At 35.0% G+C, this 24,860-nt stretch overlaps 1 protein-coding gene across 1 annotated transcript in view; it reads left to right on the plus strand.

Moving 5' to 3' along the window:
* Positions 1–23,210: 23,210 nt before the first annotated feature.
* The window catches only part of LOC132535737 (fibrous sheath-interacting protein 2-like), an 81,279-nt gene continuing 79,629 nt past the window's right edge, over positions 23,211–24,860 (plus strand). The window contains exons 1-2 of the mRNA XM_060182639.1: positions 23,211–23,264; positions 24,523–24,609. Of these exons, the coding sequence (XP_060038622.1) occupies positions 23,211–23,264; positions 24,523–24,609 (141 nt within the window). The remainder of the gene's footprint in view (positions 23,265–24,522; positions 24,610–24,860) is intronic.

A 24,860-nucleotide genomic window follows, 5' to 3' on the forward strand; every position in this document is an offset into this window, starting at 1 on the left:
CGCTTCCCCAGAGTCCTTCCCCACTAGGGAAAGAGAGAGACAGGCTGGGAGTATGGATCGACCTGTCAATGCCCATGCTCAGTGGGGAAGCAATTACAGAAGCCAGACCTTCCACCTTCTGCATCCCACAATGATCTTGGGTCCATACTCCCAGAGGGTTAAAGAATAGGAAAGCTATCAGGGGAGGGGGTGGGATACGGAGGTCTGGTGGTGGGAATTGTGCAAAGTTGTATCCCTCTTATCCTATGGTTTAGTCAATGTTTCCTTTTTATAAATAATTTAAAAAAAAATGCTAGTACTAAGATACCCTGAGTAACCATTTTGAAATCTACTCAAGAATAGACTGGCCTGGCATTTGGGTGACATTCACTCTCCTTTAATGGAAATTGGGACTTAGAAACATGTTAAGAGGATTTAGGTCAGCCACTAGTGAAACCCTAGAATTTCACCAAATACAGCCAGGAAACATAGTTTAGGACCCTCTCATAACTGACTCTGTCTGGGTTGCAGTGATATTTTCCTCAGTGCATCAGTGAACTGGCATCATCTTGGGTCTGGCAGTGGGGCTGCTTCATAGCCAAAGTTACCCACAAAGTACTGCCTCCTCATGAACCTCAAATAAAACCAGAACACAAATAGAGCCATGTACCCCAATATTACAATTGATTTGATTTAAAGCAAGAGGAAAAAAGCCTTGACCTTTTCTTTTCTTTTTCTCTATGAGTCTTTATTCAAACAAAAAATTCAACACATTCTCAGGTTCAGAACCAGCCAAAAGAGGCATTAAATGATTGCTTTCATACAGATCAAAGCTAAACCACAGAATATTACTTGTGTGAGTGGCCAACTAGCCTAGCCAATACATCATTGTTATTAAGGAATTTTACTTTTGCAGTTATAAGTATGTATTAATGCTTTTACTGGCCATTATAATTTCAACCTACAAAGCAATACAGATAGTGTTTTATTCCAAATTACATGTTTTAATACACACATATTTGAAACTAATCATTCATGTTTTTGTATTTTTATGTGGGATTATTGTTTTACAATAAATACAGTTGTTGATGCATAGGTACATTTTCTCAATTTTCTGCAAAACATTCTGACCCCACACCTAGATCCTCCTACACCAGGTCCTGAACCCCTACCCCAGAATCCTTTGCTTTGGTGCAATACACCAACCCTTGATCCTTTATTCTAAAACTGTCAGAAACTCACAAAAGAAAATGTTTAATTTATTTTTTAAAAAATAAATAAAAACTAATCTCAAAGGAAAGAAAAACTGACTGAGAGGCTGTGACTGCCACCTCTGTGGGTAGTTATATAAGGAGAGATTTGGAACAACTTATAGAAACTCAAGAGGGTTCAGCCTCCAATCTAGGACAAAGAGATAAAATTAGGCTTAAATAGAAAATCCAATATGTTAACAGCCAAGATAGAGAAAATATGACTGCTTTCTCATCCCTAAATGAAGTAAAAAGAGATATAATAAGTGAAAATGATACCAGAGCACCATGCTGATGTTTTAAACGATGAATGGAAGTAATTTCAAACGTGCATTTTCTTTTGGGTTTCAAAAAAAAAAGTTGCATTATTTTATTTTTCAGAACTCTGTGTGGTTCTTGATATGAGTGCGCCCTCTAGTGATATTAACTATGACTTGCAAGTGAATAGGAACTGAAGTCAGAACACACTAACTTGAGTCATCTCAACTTTCACTGGGGAAGGTAGAGAAAAAAAAATCACTACTCTGGTTTTAACTTTAAAAATGTCACCCCTGGAAGTCGGGCGGTAGCGTAGCAGGTTAATCTTAGGTGGCGCAAAGGGCAAGGACTGGGGTAAGGATCCCGGTAGAAGCCCCTGTATCCCCACTTGCAGTGGAATCGCTTCATAAGCAATGAAGCAGGTCTGCAGGTGTCTTTCTCTCCCCCCTCTGTCTTCCTCTCCTCTCTCCATTTCTCTCTGTCCTATCCAACAACGACGACATCAATAACAGCAACAACAATAACCACAACAATAAAACAAGGGCAACAAAAGGGAATAAATATATTTTTAAATGTCACCCCTTTCAAAAGTCTACTCCATTCATGTTCATCTTACCTGACAATATCTTTTTCAACATAAAGAAAATGTACCCTGTGTTAGTATCTTTGAACAGTGACTTCATGAATAATTTACGTAAATATGCATTACTACTCATTTTGAGTGGAAGCGCCCGCGCCCCATGAGGAGCTGGCCAGTCTTGCAATGATGTTATTCCTCGCACCCACCTTTGCTGCAGTTTTTATGAGATGTTCGTGAAATGACAGGGTGTGATCGAGAGTAATGCCAAGATAGACTGGCTGGGCTTCATGCCGAATTCTTGTATCGCCAAGCTGCACATTAAGCTCACGCGAGGCCGAGGCATGGTGTAGATGGAAAACAGATGATACCGTTTTTGCAGTGCTAGGGATTAGTCGCCATTTTTTACAGTACTCAGATATCAGAGACATGTCTTTTGTGAGTGTCTCCTCTGGCATTATGCTATTCCACTGCAGAATACTGTGCCCCAGTATGGTTCCGTAGCCCCCATGTCCACTTGATCGATTCCAAATTATATTCCTCCATGAGGATAATTTCTGGAACCATCCGTTGCACCCCGGTTCCATGGCTGCCAGTTCTTAGCAACATCGCCCCGCCAGATATTCTTCAGGATGCGGCATCATCTAAGTTCATTTCCCACATCTACGCTCGACCGGACCTGCCAATATATGCAGATATCTTCTCCCACCCTGTCCAACGCTTGACATCTCGTCATCCAATCTGGTCCCCTACGCCTACACTGAACTTCTCTGTTCCAGACTCTTGGAAACAGAGTTGGCAGTCAGCTGAGGTAAAGAACAAACACCTCATCACAGACCCCTGCAAGCGTCAACCCGGCTTTGACCTAGCACGTTATGATTGGGCCCTCCTCAATCGCTATCGAACAGGCCATGGCCGGTGCGCCGCTATGTTCCATTGCTGGGGAGCCAGAGACGACCCGAACTGCCCCTGCGGCTACAGACAGACTATGACCCACATAGTCAACGACTGCCACCTCTCCAGATTCAAAGGAGGTCTCGAAACTTTACATCAGGCTCAACCTGACGCTGTTGACGGGCTACGGAAGAATGGCAAACGCTAGAAGAAGAACTCATTTTGAGAACTTTTGTTTTGAAATTTTATATTTAGACAAGTGCTTGGAGGTCATACAGTCTCCCATACTAAATATGAATATACATAGGCCCCACCCAGGTCAGATCAATGTGGTAAACACTTAATTTTTTTTCAAGTTTGGGAGCTGCTTTCTGCCTGGGCCCAGATTTCAAGTTTTATTCTCTTCTCTGACACCATACCCCCACACAGTATTTCTGGTCCATCTCCATGTTAGCGAGCAAGCTCGAGTAAAGACTACTAAAGACCTGGGCCCTGAAGAACATATCTAAAATAGACACTCTAGATTTTGTCCATCCAGGGTCCCTATTCTCATTTGCTCTATTCCTACTCTGATTCCTGTTTATTAAACATTTTGTCATGCTTTATACCTTTCTGCCCTTGACCACCAAGTTGCAGATGCTATTTTGATTCCATCTTGATCTTCCTAGGCCAACCTCTCCAGAGCCCTATCCCACTAGGGAAAGATAGAAACAGGCTAGTGCTATGGACATACCTGCTAATGCCCATGTCCAGCAGAGAAAATTACAGAAGTCAGAACTCCTGATTCCCATAAAGAATTTTGGCACATACCCTCCTCACCTACTTCCTATTACACTTTCCTCACTCACTCCAAAGCTAACCTTATCAAAGCAAGGACTGAAAAAGCTGAATAAGTGTTGGATAGTATGCCAGCTCCCCCTGGCTTCTGCTTAACCATATGCCTATATAGGGATAGATTTAATCCCATTCAAAGCTTTGGTCTATTTACATAAATCACTTTTACATAAAGCACTCCAGGGCATTGGTGGTTCAGTGATAGGATTCTCGCCTGCTCTGCCCCCTCCTTGTCACACTCTGATTTTCACCAGTCACTTTTCTCTCCTCCCTCTCTATGTCACATCCTGTTTCCACCCTACTTGGCAAGTATATATAAAGACAGCATTGTGAGTTTTAGGGTACTTGAGTTTAGCTTAGCTCGGCTTAAATTGTGCTGCGTCCTGCATGAATAAAGAGATACTGCCTACAGCTCAACCATGAGTCCCTGGTCGTCTGTCTCCCGTCAGTGAAGCTCAGCCCGACATATGGCACCCGAACAGGGACTGAAATAAGCCCTGAAACATGGACCGGCATCAACGTGGGACCTAACCCATCCATCGTCCAGATAAGTAAACTTGGCTACCCATCCACCAGGGGTTGCCTTTCTACTTATGAAGAGGTTTGCCAAAACCTCTACTGTTTCATCATGAGACAGTTATTCTGTCTCTGGAACATTTTACTCTGGGCCACACTTTGGTTCCCTGACCAGGAACTTTGGTTTCTTATGACTGGGATCATAGAGCTTGGGAGATGCACGGAGATTTCTCCTTCGACTTTCTGGATTCCCTCTCCCATGTTTCCTGAGGAAAAGGACTACATTTTGCTCCAGGCCACGATTTGGTTCTTTATGACCGTGATCGTAGACCTTGGGATATGCATGGGGATTTCCCCTGGAACTTTCTGGACTTCTTCTCGAATGTTTGCCATGGAGAAGGACTACTCTAGTTTGAGGAGCATTCTCCAGTACCCTGGCAGTTCCCAAGTATGGAAACACGTGGTTAGTTCTACTCTCCTGATCAGATTCTTTCTTCGATGGGAAGACACTTTTAAAAATGGGTGCCTGAAGCAATCCAGCAGGAACAGTCAGAAGCACCCTAAATGGAATTTCGAGGAGCTTTTTGGACTAGGACGCCCTCCAGGGACTCTTAATCCTACATGGTGAGATCTTGATAATATGGTTCAAGTTGCATTTCATAAGAGAATGATTTGAATGACTGAATTTTTGTTTGACATTGACTTAAAAAAATGCTGGACGCAGCCATGATTTCTAGAGACATCCAGAAACAATCCAAAAAATTGTTTTTTCCAGGAGTCGGGCTGTAGCGCAGCGGGTTAAGCACAGGTGGCGCAAAGCACAAGGACCAGCATAAGGATCCCGGTTCGAACCCCAGCTCTCCACCTGCAGGGGAGTCGCTTCACAGGCGGTGAAGCAGGTCTGCAGGTGTCTGTCTTTCTCTCCTCCTCTCTGTCTTCCCCTCCTCTCTCCATTTCTCTCTGTCCTATCCAACAACGACAACAACAATAATAACTACAACAATAAAACAACAAGGGCAACAAAAGGGAATAAATAAATAAAATAAATATTTTTTAAAAAAGAAAAAATATTTTTTAAAAAAATTGTTTTTTCCCTCCTTTGAGTTCTCTTTTACGTCTTGACATGAATCTGAAACGTTTAATCCTGAAAACTGTATGAGTTATGGGTGGGGCAGATAGTGCAATGATTACGTTAATTATTCTCATGCCTGAAGCTTTTAACCGTGGTTCTTCTGTTTACCTTTCCACATTTTATTGAGTTTAAACTGTTTAAACAACCTTAAAATCATACTAGAAAGGACTTCCAATTATAATGGAGTTATCAATTATAGTAAACTTCTAATCTGCTACAAGTTTTGTTTGACAAGTAAGTGAATTTCAGCTGTCAAAGTCTTCACATGAAAAAGCATCTACTCAAATGGAATTCCTGGAAATCCATTTGGATCCTGTTCTCTGACATCGCCCCCGGAAACCAATGGTGTGACCTGGCACGACCTGAAGAAACAGATTCACAGACTCCAAAGATCACTCTCTACAGAAAAGCAGGATTCTGGTGGCTGACATTCCCCATCGAGACAGACATGCAGTGTTTCATCCTCTGGCATTTTCTTCTGTGGTCAGCTACTTTGGACTGACACCTCCATTGGACTTACTGGTACATGCTGCTGTGTTTCTCAAAGACTAACTTCAGCCAATTGCCTTGAGACTTTATAGACCATGTTCCCTCACCTGCAGGCTCTGCCCCAGAGGCAGAAAACTCCCCCTCCTTATTAAGTTATGCCCACAGAGGCATGAAGTGCCCCAAGAGGCAAGAGATGCCCACAGAGGCAGGAAATGCCCTTTGAGGCAAGAGATGCCGCCAGAGGCATGAAGCGTTCCCAGAGGCAAGAAATGCCCTTTCGCCTGCTAGGCCTTGCACTTTGAGTCAAGAAACATTCCCCTTGGCATCACACTGGTTATTGCTGCTCGCCTATTTTGTTTTCCATGTCTTATGCTAGTTCTTTTGAAAATGCCTGTACAATATAAGTTTCTGTTCACCCCACAATCCTGATACTATGGCAAATAGTTAAAAAGAAAGGGGGAGATGTTGGATAGTATGCCAGCTCCCCCTGGCTTCTGCTTAACCATATGCCTATATAGGGATAGATTTAATCCCATTCAAAGCTTTGGTCTATTTACATAAATCACTTTTACATAAAGCACTCCAGGGCATTGGTGGTTCAGTGATAGGATTCTCGCCTGCTCTGCCCCCTCCTTGTCACACTCTGATTTTCACCAGTCACTTTTCTCTCCACCCTCTCTATGTCACATCCCGTTTCCACTCTACTTGGCAAGTATATATAAAGACAGCATTGTGAGTTTTAGGATACTTGAGTTTAGCTTAGCTCGGCTTAAATTGTGCTGCGTCCTGCATGAATAAAGAGATACTGCCTACAGCTCAACCATGAGTCCCTGGTTGTCTGTCTCCCGTCAGTGAAGCTCAGCCCGACAAATAAGAGCAAGAGACTGACATACTTTAACGATGATTCTTTAGTCACTATCAGGCCATCTCATCAGCTGGGGCCCTAGTCGGGGAGTCCTGAGATTCCCAAACAGACATGATGGGCCTAGACCTCGAATAAATCCCTCTCTCCATTGTTACCAGTCATCTATATCAGGAACAACAAAACAGACCCCTTTGTGGGCCCCCATAGAAGCTTGCCCTCAACTTGGATCAACAATGGTAGAGAATGTTCCATCCTCCAAAGGGAGGATGGACAACATACTCTGTGCTACACCTGAGGAAGATGGGTCCTGATATTGAGACAGCTTGGAATGTTCCTACTCATGACCACAGAATGTGAGCTCAGATCTACAGGGATAGAGAGGTCACATAGGCTCCTAAGCGGAATATGGGCCCCAGATGATATCAAATCGATGGGGTTTACAGTCAACAATATTTATACCCCTTTCCCATATTAAGAAGCTACTCTCCAGCTTTCTGGTCCTTTTTCCAGCCATGACATCATCTCCCCAGACAATAACTTGGATGCATCTGCATATCAGATTTCAGGCTCAGGGAAAAAAGAAAAAAAAACTAGTATAGCCACAGGCCCTTTGGAATATAACTAAAATATGCCTACTAGCTGTCTACAAAATGGAGGACCCCCCCCCAAGTCTTCATCTGCACTATTCCAGCCTTTAGGTCCATGACTGGTCAACAATTTGTTTGGCTTTGTATCTTAACTCTCTTTTCAACTACCAGGTTCCAGATGTTACCATGAGGCCGACCAGACTTCCCTGGGCAGACAACCCCACCAATGTGTCCTGGAGCTCCACTTCCCCAGAGCCCCACTCCACTAGGGAAAAAGAGAGGCAGACTGGGAGTATGGATCGACCTGTCAATGCCCATGTTCAGCGGGGAAGCAATTACAGAAGCCAAACCTTCCACCTTCTGCATCCCACAATGACCTTGGGTCCATACTCCCAGAGGGTTAAAGAATAGGAATGATATCAGGGGAGGGGATGGGATATGGAGTTCTGGTGGTGGGAATTGTGTGGAGTTGTACCCCTCTTATCCTATGGTTTTGTCAATGTTTCCTTTTTATAAATTTTTTTTAAAAAGATAGATCCCAAAAACCTAACTCTGGCTGGCTCAACAAATGATACTCAATGCCTAAATAACTGTGAGAAAATCTAAGATCATCAGATAAAGGGAGGACTTCAAAAGTTGGATAAGGGGAAGAGACTGGTCCACTGAATAATGGCCCATTCAGACAGTATCACATCACCTCATCATCCGAGCCCCTAGTTAGCGAAACCTTGAATTTGTATACATATTTGATGGGCCTAGAGCTCTAAAGAGTCCCTCTCTCCACCACCACTGGCCACTTCCATAAGGAACAGCATCTTGTGGACTCTCCCAGGACCTTTTCCTCACCATAAAGCAATGACGGTAGGGTTAGCCCCAGTCTCCAAAGGGAGCCTGGGGGTATCCTGCCCTGCCACTCAAAAAAGACTGGTCCTGAAATAAATGCAGCCTGCAATGTTCCCAGCTGTGGTCATGATCTGTAAGCTCAGACCAATAGGGACTTAGAGGTTACACAAGCTCTGGTGCTAAATATATATATACATGCCCTGGAGCAGGTGGATGGAAGTAAATAGTTAATTGTAGCCACAGAATTTTTTTTTTCAAGAACGGGAGCTACTCCCTGCCCTAATCCAATTTCCTATCCCTTTTTCTCTACTCTGACACCATTCTCTCAGATAATATTCTTATCCAACTTCAGGCTAGCTACCAAACTCAAGCAAAACTACCATAGTTGTGTGCCCCCACGAACATGCCTAAAATGGGCTTCCTAGCTTTCTTCTACCCTAAAATCCCTAATCTCATCCACTCTAATCCTACTTTTTGGTTCCTGTTCATTAACTATTTTGTCTCAATTTAGGTCATGCCACCTCCCAGACACTAAGTTGCAGATGCTACCATGACTTCATCCTGACTTCTCTGGGCAGACAACCTCACCAATGTGTCCTAGACTCTTACATTTCCAGAGCTCTGGTCCACTAGGGAAAGACAGAAACAGGCTGGGAGTATGGATCGACCTGTCAACATCCATGCTCAGCGGAGAAACAATTACAGAAGCCAGAACTGCTACCTTCTGCTCCCCAAAAACAACCTTGATCCGTACTCCCAGTGGGGAAGAAGTGATATGATGAAGATAAGGTGGGGACCAGGAGCTTGGACCCAGGTCCTTGAGCACTGTAACACGTCTGCTCAACCAAATGTACTATTACCCGCCCCACCAAAATTCGTTATGGGGCACAGAAGGTCGTTCTGGCTTCTATAATTGCTTCTCCACTGGACATGGACATTAGCAGGTTGATCCATACCCCTAACCTGTCTTTATCATTCCCTAGTTGGGTAGAGTTCTGGAGAGGTGAGGGTCTAGGGCACATTAGTGAGGTTGTCTATCCAGGGAACTCAGGATGGAATCATAGTAGCATCTACAACTTGGTATCTGAAAGGAATTAAGTTATTCAGTGGGACAAAATGTTTAATAACTAGCCATGAGGTAGGAACAGAGCAGGTGAGAATGGGGATTTTAAGGTGGCAATAAGCTAGAAAGTCTATTTTAGGTATGTTCCTAGTGGCCCATGACTTCAGTGATTTTTGCCTGAGCAAAATGGAGATGAGCTAAAAATATTGTCTTGTTAGATGTAGTTAGGGTTGAGAATAGGGCTAGAAAGTTGGATTAGGGGGCCAGGTGGTGGCACACCTGTTTAATCACACACACTACAGTGTGCAAGGACTGAGGTTCAAGCCCCTGGTCCCCACTTGCAGGGGGAAAGCTTCATAAGTGTTGAAGTAGAGCTGCAGATGTTTCTCTGTCTCTCTCCTCTATTTCTAGCTTTCCCCTCTCGATTTCTCTCTGTCTCTATTCAATAATAAATAAAAAAAATTTTTTTTAAGTTGGATTAGGGCAGAGAATAGCTCCAAACTTTAAGAAAATATATAAATACAATTAACCTCATCAGTCTGACCTAAGGCTCATGTATATTCCTATTTAGCACAGGAGCCTGTAAAACTTCCAAGTCCTTGTCAGTCTGAGCTCACAGTCCATGGTCACAGCTGCAAACATGCTCTCATTTCAGGAACAGTGTTCCTTGAGTGGCAGAGTAGGCTAATCCAGCCTCCCAGAAGTGAGGCAGTCCCTACCATTGCTACTTTACAGTGAGGGCAAGGTCTTAGAGAAGTTCTTGAAAGGGCTTATGATGATGTTCCTGATAGAAGTGACCAGTGGTGGTGAAGAAGGATCTGTTAGAAATCTAGGTCCATCATATCTATGGGGGAATCGAAGGATTCCCTAAATAGGGCCCCAGGTGTTGAGGTGGTCTGCTAGTGACCAAAGAGGCCACCATTAAGTGAGACCAGTCCCTTAACCTTTTCCAGCTTTTGTAGTGCCTTCTTTTTCTGATGAACTTGGATTTTCTCCAAGCTGTTAAAACATTAAGTATCGCTTGTATCCAAATCAGTCAGTAAGCTATGGTCTGAAGTTGGGGAAGCAATACACCTAGGATTTTAGTGGGGTCTACGTTAGCCTTGAGTTATACTGCATTTGTTTGACGATTCTAAGAAAGGTTGCCACAGGGACAGTAATTGTCCTTTAGTTGATATAAATTTTGTGCCAGTATATCTCTTGGCCTACTGTATATTGTTTGTCTTCTAAAGATTATCAAGGGGTGACAATAATGCTGATGCTGTCAGAAGAGATTAGAAGATATGCATTACTTTCTTTTGTATAGTTAGTTGAGTAGATAGAGTGATTGAAGTATGGAAGATGAGGGATAAGAGAGGAGGGTATATAAGCCTAAAAAATAAATATTTGATAAGAAAATTTATGGTATCTTTAGACCATTCTACTAGATTGCCAAGGTTTTGTCTAAGTTTAACATAGAGGGCTATTAAGCACTTTTATGGAGTTCTGGTGGTGGGAATTGTGTGGAGTTGTACCCCTCTTATCCTATGGTTTTGCCAGTGTTTCCTTTTTATAAATAATTTTTTAAAGATGTTATTATGTCCTTTGGAACAAGCTGGATGGAACTGGAGGTGATAAAGCTCATATATATTTATATAAATATTTTATTTATTTATATAAATATTTACATAAACATGTATTTATTTTTATTTATATACTTATATAAATATACATTTGTTTCCATTTATAGACATATAAATTTATAAATATAGAAATAAATAAAATTAAATGCATATTTATATACTTATATATAAATCTTATTTATTTATATATTCATGTCTTTAAATATTTTTATAAATATATATTTATGTATGTATATATTTATATAAATATAGTTATTTATCCAAATGTGTATATAGAATGTTAAATAAATATATCTTTATATATTTTATAAGTACTTATGTAAATAAATATTTTAAGTTAAAATATATAAATAATACATAAATTTTATATAAACATTAAAAACCATATAGTTAAATATATTTATATAACTGTATATTTATATATTTATTTTTTTTTTGATGTATTTGCATAAATACATATTTATTTTCCTTTAATCATTATTTATATAAAGATATTTTCTTTATATATTCATATATTTATTTTATATTTATATAAATATATGATATAGATACTTATGTAAGTATCATTATTTTAAGTAACTTGTGTTTTATATAAATATATTTTATTTATATATTTATTTTAACATATTTGTATAAATATTTATCTTTATATTTGTTCTTATTTATATAGTTAAATATACTTTTTTATTTATATAATTATATTTTAATTTTTATCTTTTATATATAAATATATTTATTTAAATTAATTATATAACTGTGCATTTGTTTTTCTTTATTTACATAAATATATTTTTATTTATATAATTATATATTTAGTTTTATTTATATATTTATATAAATATAAATTTATTTTTATGTTTACATATTTATATAAGTATATACTTATTTATAAAAATATACATTTATTTTTCTTTATTTGTATATTTATGTAATTATTTATTTATTTGTTTATTTCTCTTTACACAAATATATATTTTAAGATATATAAATACATATAATTTTATTATATGTATCTATATATGTATATACATATTTATATATTTATAATTCACATAAATTTTATATAAACATGATATTATATAAATTTATATAAATAAAATTATGTATATATAAACATATAAAATTTTTAAACCAAAAATCTATATGAATGTAAATATATAAATATGAACAATTTAAATATATTTAAATCGCTATTCATATAACTATTTTTATTTATTCACATATATTTTATATACATTCATTTTTATTTATATAGTCATATAAATATATGCATCATTATTTTATATTCATACAAATGTGTATATATTTTATACTTATATTGATTTTTATTCATTTATATACTCATATATTACACAAATATATATTATTTATATATTTATATAAATATGTGTTTATATTTATACTTATACTTGTTTACATTTTCATATAAATATTCATTTATTTTAATTTATTTACGTATTTATATAAATTTTTGTGACTTCTTTTTTTTCCTTTTTGGTGCCCTTGTTGTTTATCATCGTTGTTGTTGTTGTTATTGCTGTTGTTTTTGTTGGATAAGATAGAGAGAAATGGAGAGAGGAGGGGAAGACAGAGAGGGGGAGAAAAAGATAGACACCTGTACACCTGCTTCACTGCCTGTGAGGAGACCCCCCTGCAGGTGGGGAGGCAGTGGCTAAAACAGGATCCTGATGCCAGTCCATGTGCTTTCCACCATGTGCGCTTAACTCGCTGCACCACCACATGGCTCCCATATATTTTTTTATTCTTTTATTCTTTTTTTATATTTATTTATTCCCTTTTGTTGCCCTTGTTGTTTTCTTGTTGTTGTTATTGATGTCGTCATTGTTGGATAGGACAGAGAGAAATGGAGAGAGGAGGGGAAGACAGAGAAGGGGAGAGAAAGACAGACACCTGCAGACCTGCTTCACCACTTGTGAAGCGACTCCCCTGCAGGTGGGGAGCCGGGGTCTCGAACCGGGATCCTTATGTGGTCCTTGTGCTTTACGCCACATGCGCTTAACCCTCTGCGCTACCGCCCAACTCCAGGCTCCCATATTTTTATAAATGTATATCTAAATATACTTATTTATATTAATATTTTATTTATTTATTTTATTTTTCTTTGTATATTCATATAAATGTATATTTATTTTATTTTATGGTTATATAAACATATATTTTAAATATATTTATATAAATATAATTATTTTAAGTTATATATACATTTGTTTTTATGTTCATATAAATATATGTATATATGCATATATATTTTTTACTATACAGAAGGTACTCTTCTATTAATGTTAATCTCTTCCTCTCTCCAGTTTCCTTCCTTTTTTATTTTTATTTATTTATTTATTTATTTATTTTAAAAAGGAGACATTAACAAAACCACAAGACAAGAGGGGTACAACTCCACACAATTCCCACCACCAGAACTCCGTAAAAGTGCCTAATAGCCCTCTATGTTAGACTTAGTCATAAACTTGGCAATCTAGTAGAAAGGTCTTTAGTACAGCGTGGCTTGTACTCAAAACACAACAACCGAAGAACGACAGAACAGAAAAATAAAAACCACATCAATTTAAAAAATGGTTAAATCAAGAGCAAATAAAACTGCTTTCACAATAAATGAGGACAAGAGCACAGAACAAACTCCAAATCAGTCAGAAGTAACCATAGATAAGAAAAGTATGAAAGCAATAGTAAACCTAATAATCACAGAAATGAAGACTACTATGGAAGAAAGGGCTATCAGAATTAGGGAAACAACAGAGGATAACCTCAAAGAAAATACAAGCTACCTCGAGGTAATTAGAGAAATGAAAGCTGAAATAGTTGAGCTAAAAGGCCGACTAGAAGAACAAGCTAATACTATAACTGAATTGAAGAAAGAAGCTGAGGGGAGGGAAAGTAGATTAACAAAAGCAGAATTAGCCAGACAGAGGATGAGCTACAAAAAACTAAGAAAGAGGTAAAAGAGCTCAAAAAGAGATTGAGAGACACTGAAAACAACAACAGAGACATATGGGATGATCTCAAAAGAAGTAACATTTGTATAATTGGCCTACCAGAGGAAGAAAGAGAGGAAGGGGAAGTAAACATTCTAGAGGAAATAATGGAAGAAAACTTTCCAGATCTAAACAACAAAAAGAACATTAAGATTCAAAATGCCCAGAGAGTCACAAACAAAATCAACCCAGACCTGAAGACACCAAGACACATCGTAGTTACAATGAAAAGAAGCAAGGATAAAGAAAGGATCCTAAAGGCTACAAGAGAAAAACAAAAAGTCACATATATATTTATTTATATAAATATTTGTTTTTATTTATATAATTATATACTTACACAAATATATATTCATATAATTCATACAAATAAAATATAAATTTGTATAATTAGAAAAATATTATAAATATATTATAGTATGTATAATATAAATATATATAAATAAAATTATATTTATAACCAGCTGGGGCCCTAATCGGGGAGTCCTGAGACTCCCAAACAGATTTGATGGGCCTAGACCTCAAATAAATTCCCCTCTCCATTGTTACCAGTCATCTCTAACAGGAACAACAAAACAGACCCCTTTGTGGGCCCCCATAGGACCTTGCCCTCAACCTGCATCAACAATCGTAGAGAATGTTCCATCCTCCGAAGGGAGAATGGACAACATACTCTATGCTACACCTGAGGAAGATGGGTTGATACTGGAGCAGCATGGAATGTTTCTACTCATGACCTCAGAATGTGAGCTCAGATCTAGAGGGATGTAGAGGTCACACAGGCTCATAAGCTAATTATGGGCCCCAGATCACATCAAATCAATGGGGTTTACAGTCAACAATGTTTATACCCCTTTCCCATATTAGGGAGCTACTCTCTTCCCTGATCCAGCTTTCCGGTCCTTTATCCAGCCATGACATCATCTCCTCAGACAATAATTAGCATTCTCCTGCATATAAGATTTCAGGCTCAGGGGGAAAAAAACACCAGTATAGCTACAGGCCCTTTGAAATATAACTAAAATATGCCTACTAGCTATCTACAAAATGGAGGACCCCCCAACACTGCATCTGCACTATTCCAGCCTTTAGGTCCATGATTGTTCAACAGTTTGTTTGGCTTTGTATATTAACTCTCTTTTTAGCTACCAGGTTCCAGATGCTAGTTTGATGCCAACCAGACTTCCCTGGACAGACAACCCCACCAATGTGCCTTGGAGCTCCACTTCCCCAGAGCCTTTCCCCACTAGGGAAAGAGAGAGACAGACTGGGGTATGGATCAACCTGTCAACACCCATGTTCAGCAGGGAAGCAATTTACAGAAGCCAGACCTTCAACCTTCTGTATCCCACAAGAATCTTGGGTCCATACTCCCGGAGGGTTAAAGAGTAGGAAAGCTATCAGTGGAGGGGTTGGTATACAGAGGTCTGGTGGTAGGAATTGTGCAAAATTGTACCCCTCTTATCCTATGGTTTTGTCAGTGTTTCCTTTTTATAAATACATTTTTTAAAAAATTATTTATAAATATATACAATATGTAAATTAAGAATGTAAGCAACTTAAATGTCCATCAACAGATGACTAGATAAAGAAGTCAAGGGATATATATTACATTGAGTACTACTCTGCAATCAAAAAAGATGGTATTATGTCTTTTGGGACAAATTGGATGGAAGTGGAGGCCATTAAATTAAAAATCTATATAAATATATATGTCTGTATGTATGTAACTATTCATATAAACAAAGAATTTTAAAATATTTAAATAAATATATATTTCTTCATGTTTATATACATATACTTTTTATTTACATAGATATATCCACATATATTTATTCATATATTTATATAAATATATAGTTTTTCATATATTTATATAAATATACCTATTATATATTTAGCAAAATAAGTAGAGACAATAGATAATTACCACCTCCACACCTATGGGCATCTATTTTTAAAAAATATTTTTACTTTTTTTTAAAGATTTATTTATTTATTTATTTATTTATGAGAAAGGTAAGAGGAGAGAGTGGAAGAACCAGATAGCACTCTTATATATGTGCTGCCAGGGATTGAACTCAAGATCTCATGCTTGAGAGTCACGTGATTTATCCACTGTGCAATCTCCCAGACTATGACATCTAATGTTTTCACAAGGGGGCCAAATTATTAAACAGAGAAAGGAGACTCTCCTCAACAAATGGTGTTGGGACAACTGGGTTGTTAACAAGTAAAAGAACGAAACTGAACCAGTACATTTCACCAGGAACAAAAGTCAACTCCATATGGATCAAGGACTTGTATGTCAGACCAGAAACTATCAAATACTTTGAGTAAAATAATGACAGAAGTCTTTTCCACCTAAGTTTTATAAGCATCTTCAATGATACAAGCCAACTGCAAGGAAGACAATAACCAAAATAAGCCAATGGGACTATAACAAATTGAAAAGCTTCTGCACAGCAAAAGAAACTACCACCTAAACAAAGAGAACCCCTACAGAATGAGAGAAGATCTTTACATGCCATACATTAGACAAAAGGCTAATAACCAAAATATACAAAGAGCCCACCAAACACAGTAACAACAACAACAAAAAAAATGAACGTGGGGAGAGGATATGGGCAGAATATTGATAACAGAAGAAATTCAAATTGCCAATAGACATATGAAAAAATTCTTCAAGTCATTGTCAGAAATGCAAATAAAGACAATGATGAGATACCACTTCACTCCTGTGAGAATGTCACACATGAGAATGCACAGCAGCAACACATGCTGGAGAGGTTTCAGGGGTAAAAGGGGGCAGTCCTGCACTGCTGGTGGGAATGTAAGTTAGTTTAACTCCTGTGGAGAGCAATCTGGAGAACTCTCACAAGGTTAAAGACAACTACCAGATGGTTTCACTAAAGAACTGAAACATATGAACTCGACAAAAAAAAAAATCAAAGCTGAGAACAACAGAAGTAGTCTCTAAGACTTTGTGAGAACTATAGTGATTATCATTTGGGAGGATGGGGGGTGTTACAGAATCTTTGTGGTATGTGTGGTGCATGTCTATATCCTTACAATCCTGTAAACCATTATTAATGACAATAAGTTCTTCTGGCTAACTTTCACAACTTTAGGGCGCTAAACCTTGACATTTGGGTGTTGCGCATGCGCTAAGGGCAGGCCAAATGGCGACCACATCATGACTTCCCTCCTCCTCCCCGCCTCCGCCTCCGCCCCCACCCCCACCCCGCAGCGTGAAGCCTCTAGGGATGACGCCAGTGCCCACCTGTAATGCGCCATAGTCGGGGGCGTGGCCCGAGGTCCCGTCACCCAGGCAACCACCTTCCTCAGTCCAGACCCGATTGGGAAAGCGACCAGAGAGGACGCGCCTCTAGTGGATCTCCGAAAAGGGTGTGCTGCCCCAGCCCCCGGTTTTCCCCGGGGGCTGACGGGCAACCATGGACCTATACATTAGTAGTTGTAGTAAGAGGGCCCGAGTCGCTGCCGACAAATTGGCCAGCAAACTGAAGGACTCCAAAGAACAATGTAGTTGGGTGAGTGTCCCGTTCAGCCACCTCTCTGGGCCCCTGGGAGGGATCTTGGGGATGTCAGGCAGGGGCTTATGGGTGGGAACTTCAAGGCTGGACTACTGGTTCCCCAGCTTTGGGTAGCCAATGGCCAAGATTGCCTCTGTCCAATCCCCTTAGGTAAGACCCAGAGGTTAAGATTGGTGACCCCAGGAAGGTGAGAGGTTTTCCAGGTCGTCGTCTGAGGGGGATATTTTTGTTCAACTCTGATGCCTTGATTTACTTGAACATATTAGTCCATACAAGTATGGGTAGATTGAGGTAAAGTAAATGCTTATGAAAGAACAGCCAAACTTTCTACTTGTATCTCACAGAAACCAGAAGAAAAGCCCATCTCAGAAGTGGGCGCTGCCAATTTATTAGATCTACCTCTGGGGGTTAAATTACCAGTAATTCCAGGAACCAATACTGAATTCTACACGACAAACCTTAACGAAAAGGTAAACTGAATTTTAATAGTGCTTGAAGTAATATAATTTCAGAACTCTCTAGTTGACTGTTTTCAACAGAATGACGAAATGTTCTACAGGGAAATGACATCCTTACCCTTCTAATACCTAGAGTGTCATAATGAGTGGGGGCTTAGCACTTCTAATGCATGTTTAATACAGAGGGTTCAATAAAATTAGACAAATATATCAATATATAAGAATATATTTATATAATATATATTGGCAATTCTAATACATGTTTAATACACAGGGTTCAATAAAATTGGGTCAATGTATAAGAATATATAAATAGAATTGATATATAAATAAATAAAAATAAATGTATATTTCTATAAATATGTGAATAAATAAAATTAATATGCATTTAAATATAAAATAAAGAAATATATGAATGAAAATAAATATCTAAATATGCAAATAAATATATAGTTATATAAATATATGATTATGTAAATATTTATTTAAATATATTAAATTCTTTAAACAAACAGCAATATAAATGTATATGATTATATAGATTTTTATTTAAATTTTTATATATTTATATACTTATATATAGATGCAATTTCATTTATATCGGTCTACATTATAAAATTAATATATAATTACTACACTTATACATTTTATATGCATATACAACATTTTATTTACAAAAATTGTTATAAATATATAAACTTTATAACACTCATGTAAATTTATTTAATACTCTAATATTCTATATATTTATGTTTATATGAATATACATGTATATATACATAATTAGATAAATATTTCTTCTAAGATAGTTATGTTTGTATGAATATGTAAATAAAGTATTTTATATAAATATATAAATATAAATTATATATTAAATATTCTATATAAATAAAATGAATATATATTTAAATTAAATAAAAATATGTAAGTATATATGAATTTATGTGTTTATATATTTTAATTTGATTTTATGATTATATATAAATATATTACAATACTATACAAATTACATATTTAAATGAAATATTTATATAGATATATAGGCATATTTTATATAAGTACATAAATAAATACATTTATATGAATATATAAATTAAAAAATACTTATATAAGTATTTAAATGAACATATAAAATCTATCAAAATATAGATATATAGGTAGACAAACTATAAATAAATAAAAAATTATATAAATATATAAATAAAAATAAATATATATTTACATATAATAAAACTTTATCTTTACATAGTTATAGAAAATTATATCTGATATATATTTTTAACTTAAATATTTATATATTTATATTTTCATGTATATAAATTTATATTATAGGGTGGGGTAAATAGCATAATGATTATGTAAAAAGGCTTTCTTGGCTGAGTCTTAAAAATTCCAGGTTCAATCCCCGCACCAGCATAAGCCAGAGCTGAGCAGTGCTCTGGTTTAAAAAAAATTAGATTTATGATTTATATTATACATAATGTACTATGCTTATATGATTTTTATATTTATGTAAAATTTATATTTTATTTATATAACCTATATAATTAAATTTATATAAGTATATAAATTTTTAAATGTATTTATATAAATATATACATTTTTAAATAAATATAAGCTTAAAATTAAAATATAGTCATATAGGTATATAAATATATATTAAAATAAATATATGTTTATGAATATATAAATAAAATAACTATATTGATTTAAATATATTAACAAATATATACATATAACTATATATAAATATTTGTGAATTTATAAACTTATAAATATATTTATAGAAAATAAAAATACATATATTTATATGAATATACAAAGAAAAAGAAAAATATATAAATATTCAAATGAATAATAACTGTTCCTATAAATAAATTTATATATATTTATATAAGTATATAAATAAGAATATTTCTATAAAATTTATATAAATGAATGAAAATAAACAAGTATGTATATAAATATATGTAAGCATATATAAATGTATAAATATAAACACATATTTATATAATACATATCTGTATAATATATGAATATATAAATATATAGATGAATAAAACCAATATATTTATAAAAATATAAAATTTAATATATATTTCTATAAATATGAAATGAACATACATTTATATAAATATATAAGTAAAAATTAACGTGTATATATTAATAAAAATAATTATATGTGTGTATTTGTTTAAATATATTTAAATTATTTGTATATATTTATATAAATTTATTTATTTTAATATTTAATAAATATAAAATTATCTTTATTTTATACTTATATGAATACATCTTTATATATACTTTTATTTTATATATGTATTAATATTTATACATCTATATTTCTATCAATATATTTTAATTAATGTATATATTTATATAAATATATAGTCATTTCATTTATTTATATACATATTTCACTTATATATTTATATACTTATATTATTTACTTGTTTATATAATTACATATTTATACTTTAATAGATTTATATAAACATATTTACTTTATATATAAGTATATATTTATTTTTATTTATTTATATATTTAAATATATTAATTTGTATATTTTTATATAGTACTAAAATATGTTCATATATTTATATATAAATTATTTATGTATATATTTATATAAATATACCTTTATTTTTATATTTATATATTTACATAAGTATATACTTATTTATATGTTTTTATAAAACATACATTTTTATTTCTTCATATATAACTATTTTATGCATTTATTTTTCTTTATATATGCATATCAATATATATACATTTATAAACAAATATTTATATAAATATAAACCTAATTCATATATGTATAAACATATTCATATAAATTATTGGTTTTATATAAATATAAAATAATTATATATAAAATCATTTTTATGTAAATATGGGTATATTAGATAATATAAATATATATTATTTAAATCATTTATATATAGATATAAAATCTAAATTAGAAATTGATTAAAATAGTTTTGTTAATGTCTCCTTTCTTTAAAAAAAAGAAATTATATATAATAGATAAAATTACATATGAATGTATAGTTTATATTTATTTATATATAAATTTAAATTAATAATATAAACATAACTATAGAAATTCAAATACTTATATAAATAATTTATCTAAATAAATATTTTAATTTATATGTATTTATAAATACAAATGTACATTCATATAAATACAGATATTTATGTAGAATATTAAATAAACTATTCAAATTGTATATTTACAAAAAGAAAATTTTATATAAATAAAAATATAAAGTTTACATCTTATAAAATATTATACACTTTAAATCTATATAAATGAAAATAATCTATATATTAAGTATATAAATATATACAAATTTAAGTTAAAATCTATATAAATCTATAATTTATATAAATATTTAAGCAAACATCATTTAAATATATTTATTTATACATAAATATAATTAAACTACAATCTATATACATATATAAATGCATATAAAATATTTATCTGGAGATCTTCCCCAGAGCCCCACCCTACTAGGGAAAGAGAGAGGCAGACTGGGAGTATGGATCGATCAGTCAACGTCCATGTTCAGCGGGGAAGCAATTACAGAAACCAGACCTTCCACCTTCTGCAACCCACAATGACCCTGGGTCCATGCTCCCAGAGGGATAGAGAATGGGAAAGCTATCAGGGGAGGGGATGGGTTATGGAGACCTGGTGATGGGAATTGTGTGGAGTTGTACCCCTCCTATCCTACGGTTTTGTTAATGTCTCCTTTCTTAAATAGATAAATAAATTATATATATATATATATTTATCTGGGAGAACTACTTTAGCTTCTAATGGAGAGAATGGGGATCCAGACATTTGGTGATGGGCATAGTAGATAAACTATACCCCTGTTTATCTTATAATTTTGTAAATCAATATAAAGTCACTAAAAATTAAAAATAAATAAATAATACACAGGGTTCTTATTATTTCATGTCTAGAGAATAATATTATTTCTCTTTTGAAAATCACCATGTTCTATTGAATATATTCAAAAGAAAATAAGACTATATTGACTCTCTTGGTGCTTTGAATTCATTTTACCCTGATGAATACTTTGTGTGGTGCCACTATGAGTTATCTAAGGTTACAGGTAGCAGAATTCAGACCAGAACCATTATTTCCTGCCTCTTAGGGCACACTTCTTCAACAAACCTTACTGTTTATTAACCTGTAAACTATTTTGGCACACCACTACAGAGAGTCGAATTCAAAGGTCTTTCATATTGTTCTGACTGCAAGTGGAAGCAAAATTATAGCGTTCTGCTTTATTTTCAGTAAGATTAAAATGTAGCATTGTGACCTTATCTGTAGGTTTGCTTAAACCAAATGTGTCAGCATATCTGTCATCAAAAAAGTCAACATAGAAAAGAAACAATTACTGTCACTCTTGATTATTTCTTTTCCAAGAATAGTATAGGTTTCTTTCCCAGTTTTACTATGAATTAGATAATTGCCAAAGACATGTCTGTCTTTGTTCTTTTAAGGAAACATTGGTTGTAATAGCCTCCTGACAAAAAGGTCACTGATAGAGAAAATTAGATTGATACCAATCAGTCAGACATTTACAAAGGAAGTTTTTGAAAAGAAAAAAGAAAGTTACAGTATTCTCATACTACTCCTGTCTGCCCCTTTGCCTACATGTGAAACATCCTGCCTACATTTCAGAAAGTCTTAGAGCCACATCTCTGTGCTTAGGAACTGAATGGAGGCCAAAAACTAAAAGCATGTTAAACAGAAGGTTCAAACATCAAGATTCCACAGGCCAGCTTAAAAAACAAACCTGGTTAAAAAGAAAAAAAAAAATTGGTCCAAATTAGCTCACTTATCTGCATTCACTCACTTCAGATTCTATCTGCATGCTTTGCCTCCCACAAACAACCTAATCATTTCAATAAATTGATGTTTAAATGTGTGGGTTTCCTATATATATATAATACTTTGGAATCTGTGTCTCTTCAGCTTCATCAGCCTTTATATGACTTCAATTTGAGAGATACTAATTGTCATCTTTTGAAACCTGAGTATAGAGGCCTGCATGATCCACATCTGAAATCATACCATATGAGAAATGACATCCTCAAGAGGTTTCAAAAAAAGGCTATGTTAGCAGCAATAATAAAGTGGGTTGGAGTCTTATCTGCTTTCAGCAAAAACTTAGGGACTTGATAGATACAGTATTTGTTTCTTACATCTCTGGGAGCCTATATCAACTTTTAGTTGAGCAATAAAAGATGCCTAATAGAAAACTCAATGAATTACTAAGTATCAGGGCAAAAAGAAATCAGGTAGCTATGGTTTTAAAAAAAAATGCTTGTTCCTCACTTGACCTTATTCTTTAATCATAGCAAAAGGTAAACACTGGGTGCTTTAAGTATGTAAGGACACACATACCCTACTTACTTTCTCCCAGCTGTAGTGTAGTGTCTTACCTCTATCTCCTAATTTGATAATGACACTGTATATTTATAAGGGACATTTCCCACACTCTTTCAGACGATTCAAGTCAAAATGAAAACTCAGTAGATACAGCTTCATAGAATCATTCTTCTTGAGTTAAATAACATTATTCTAATGTTAAGTGAGGTAAGCCAAGAAGAGAAGGATGAATACCAGATGATCTCGGTTTCAGGCACAAGCTAAAATAAACAAACAAATGAATAAATAAAAAAGGACAGAAAAGGAAAACACAAAGTAAAGCTTGGACAGCGTTTGGCATATTGCACCAAAGCAAAGGACTCTGGGAAAGGAGGGAGAGGGAGGGGATAGGGTGCTGGGGTCATGGTGTTTGACGGTGGGAAAGGGCCTATCTTGTGGGAGAATGTGTTTTGCAGACACATATCACAGGGAGATGAGAAATTGTCCCATATGTCAATAACTGTACTATAAACCAATAACCCCCTACAGTAAAATGATAAGAGAAAAAGTCATTATTCTTTTTTTTTTAAGGAGACATTAACAAAACTGTAGGATAGGAGGGGTACAACTCCACACAATTCCCACCACCAGGTCTCCATAACCCATCCCCTCCCCTGATAGCTTTCCCATTCTCTATCCCTCTGGGAGTATGGACCCAGGGTCGTTGTGGGTTGCAGAAGGTGGAAGGTCTGGCTTCTGTAATTGCTTCCCCGCTGAACATGGGCATTGACTGGTCGATCCATACTCCCAGTCTGCCTCTCTCCCTAGTAGGATGGGGCTCTGGGGACATTGGTGGCGTCGTCAGTCCAGGTAAGTCTAGTTGGCATCATGCTGGCATCCGGAACCTAGTGGCTAAAAAGTTATTATTCTGCTGATGTCTTAATAACAGTATCATTGGAAATCATAAACTTGTATTTGTGATATGAACCGCGTTATTGAAATAAATGTGAATAGCTAGAAATTTCCTGGTGATATACCAGTTGTGGAAAGATGCTACCCTCTTAATTGTTCCCCAAATATACTACTACTTTTGATGTCAAAATTGTTATTTTAATGAGTGTTCTTGTGAGTCTGGAAAATTTTGACTTACAACTGTCTACATATCTAATTTTTATTTTGTTTTAATAGGGTGTATGTTCTGTGAAGGAATTAAATAAATACAGACATCTTACAAGTTTAAAATCAGACTTTGAAAGAAACTATATGAAAGAGCAAGTAAGTTAAATACTTAAATTTCCCTTAATTGGGGTTTGTGAGAAAGCTTTTCTGTAAGATTTGTAAGAAAAATTGGATCCTTTTGATACTTTCTTTTGATATTCTGACAAACTATCTAGAAAACTGTAAAGAAATAAGAATGATATCTTTTCATTTAAAGAAATTTTCACTCTTCTGAGTCACACTACACTTAAACACAGCTCAACAGAGTTAACCATTTGAAAAACACAGCAAGTTTATCAACCCCCTAA

The sequence above is a fragment of the Erinaceus europaeus genome, chromosome X (assembly GCF_950295315.1).
Source record: "Erinaceus europaeus chromosome X, mEriEur2.1, whole genome shotgun sequence".
Lineage (NCBI taxonomy): Eukaryota > Metazoa > Chordata > Mammalia > Eulipotyphla > Erinaceidae > Erinaceus > Erinaceus europaeus.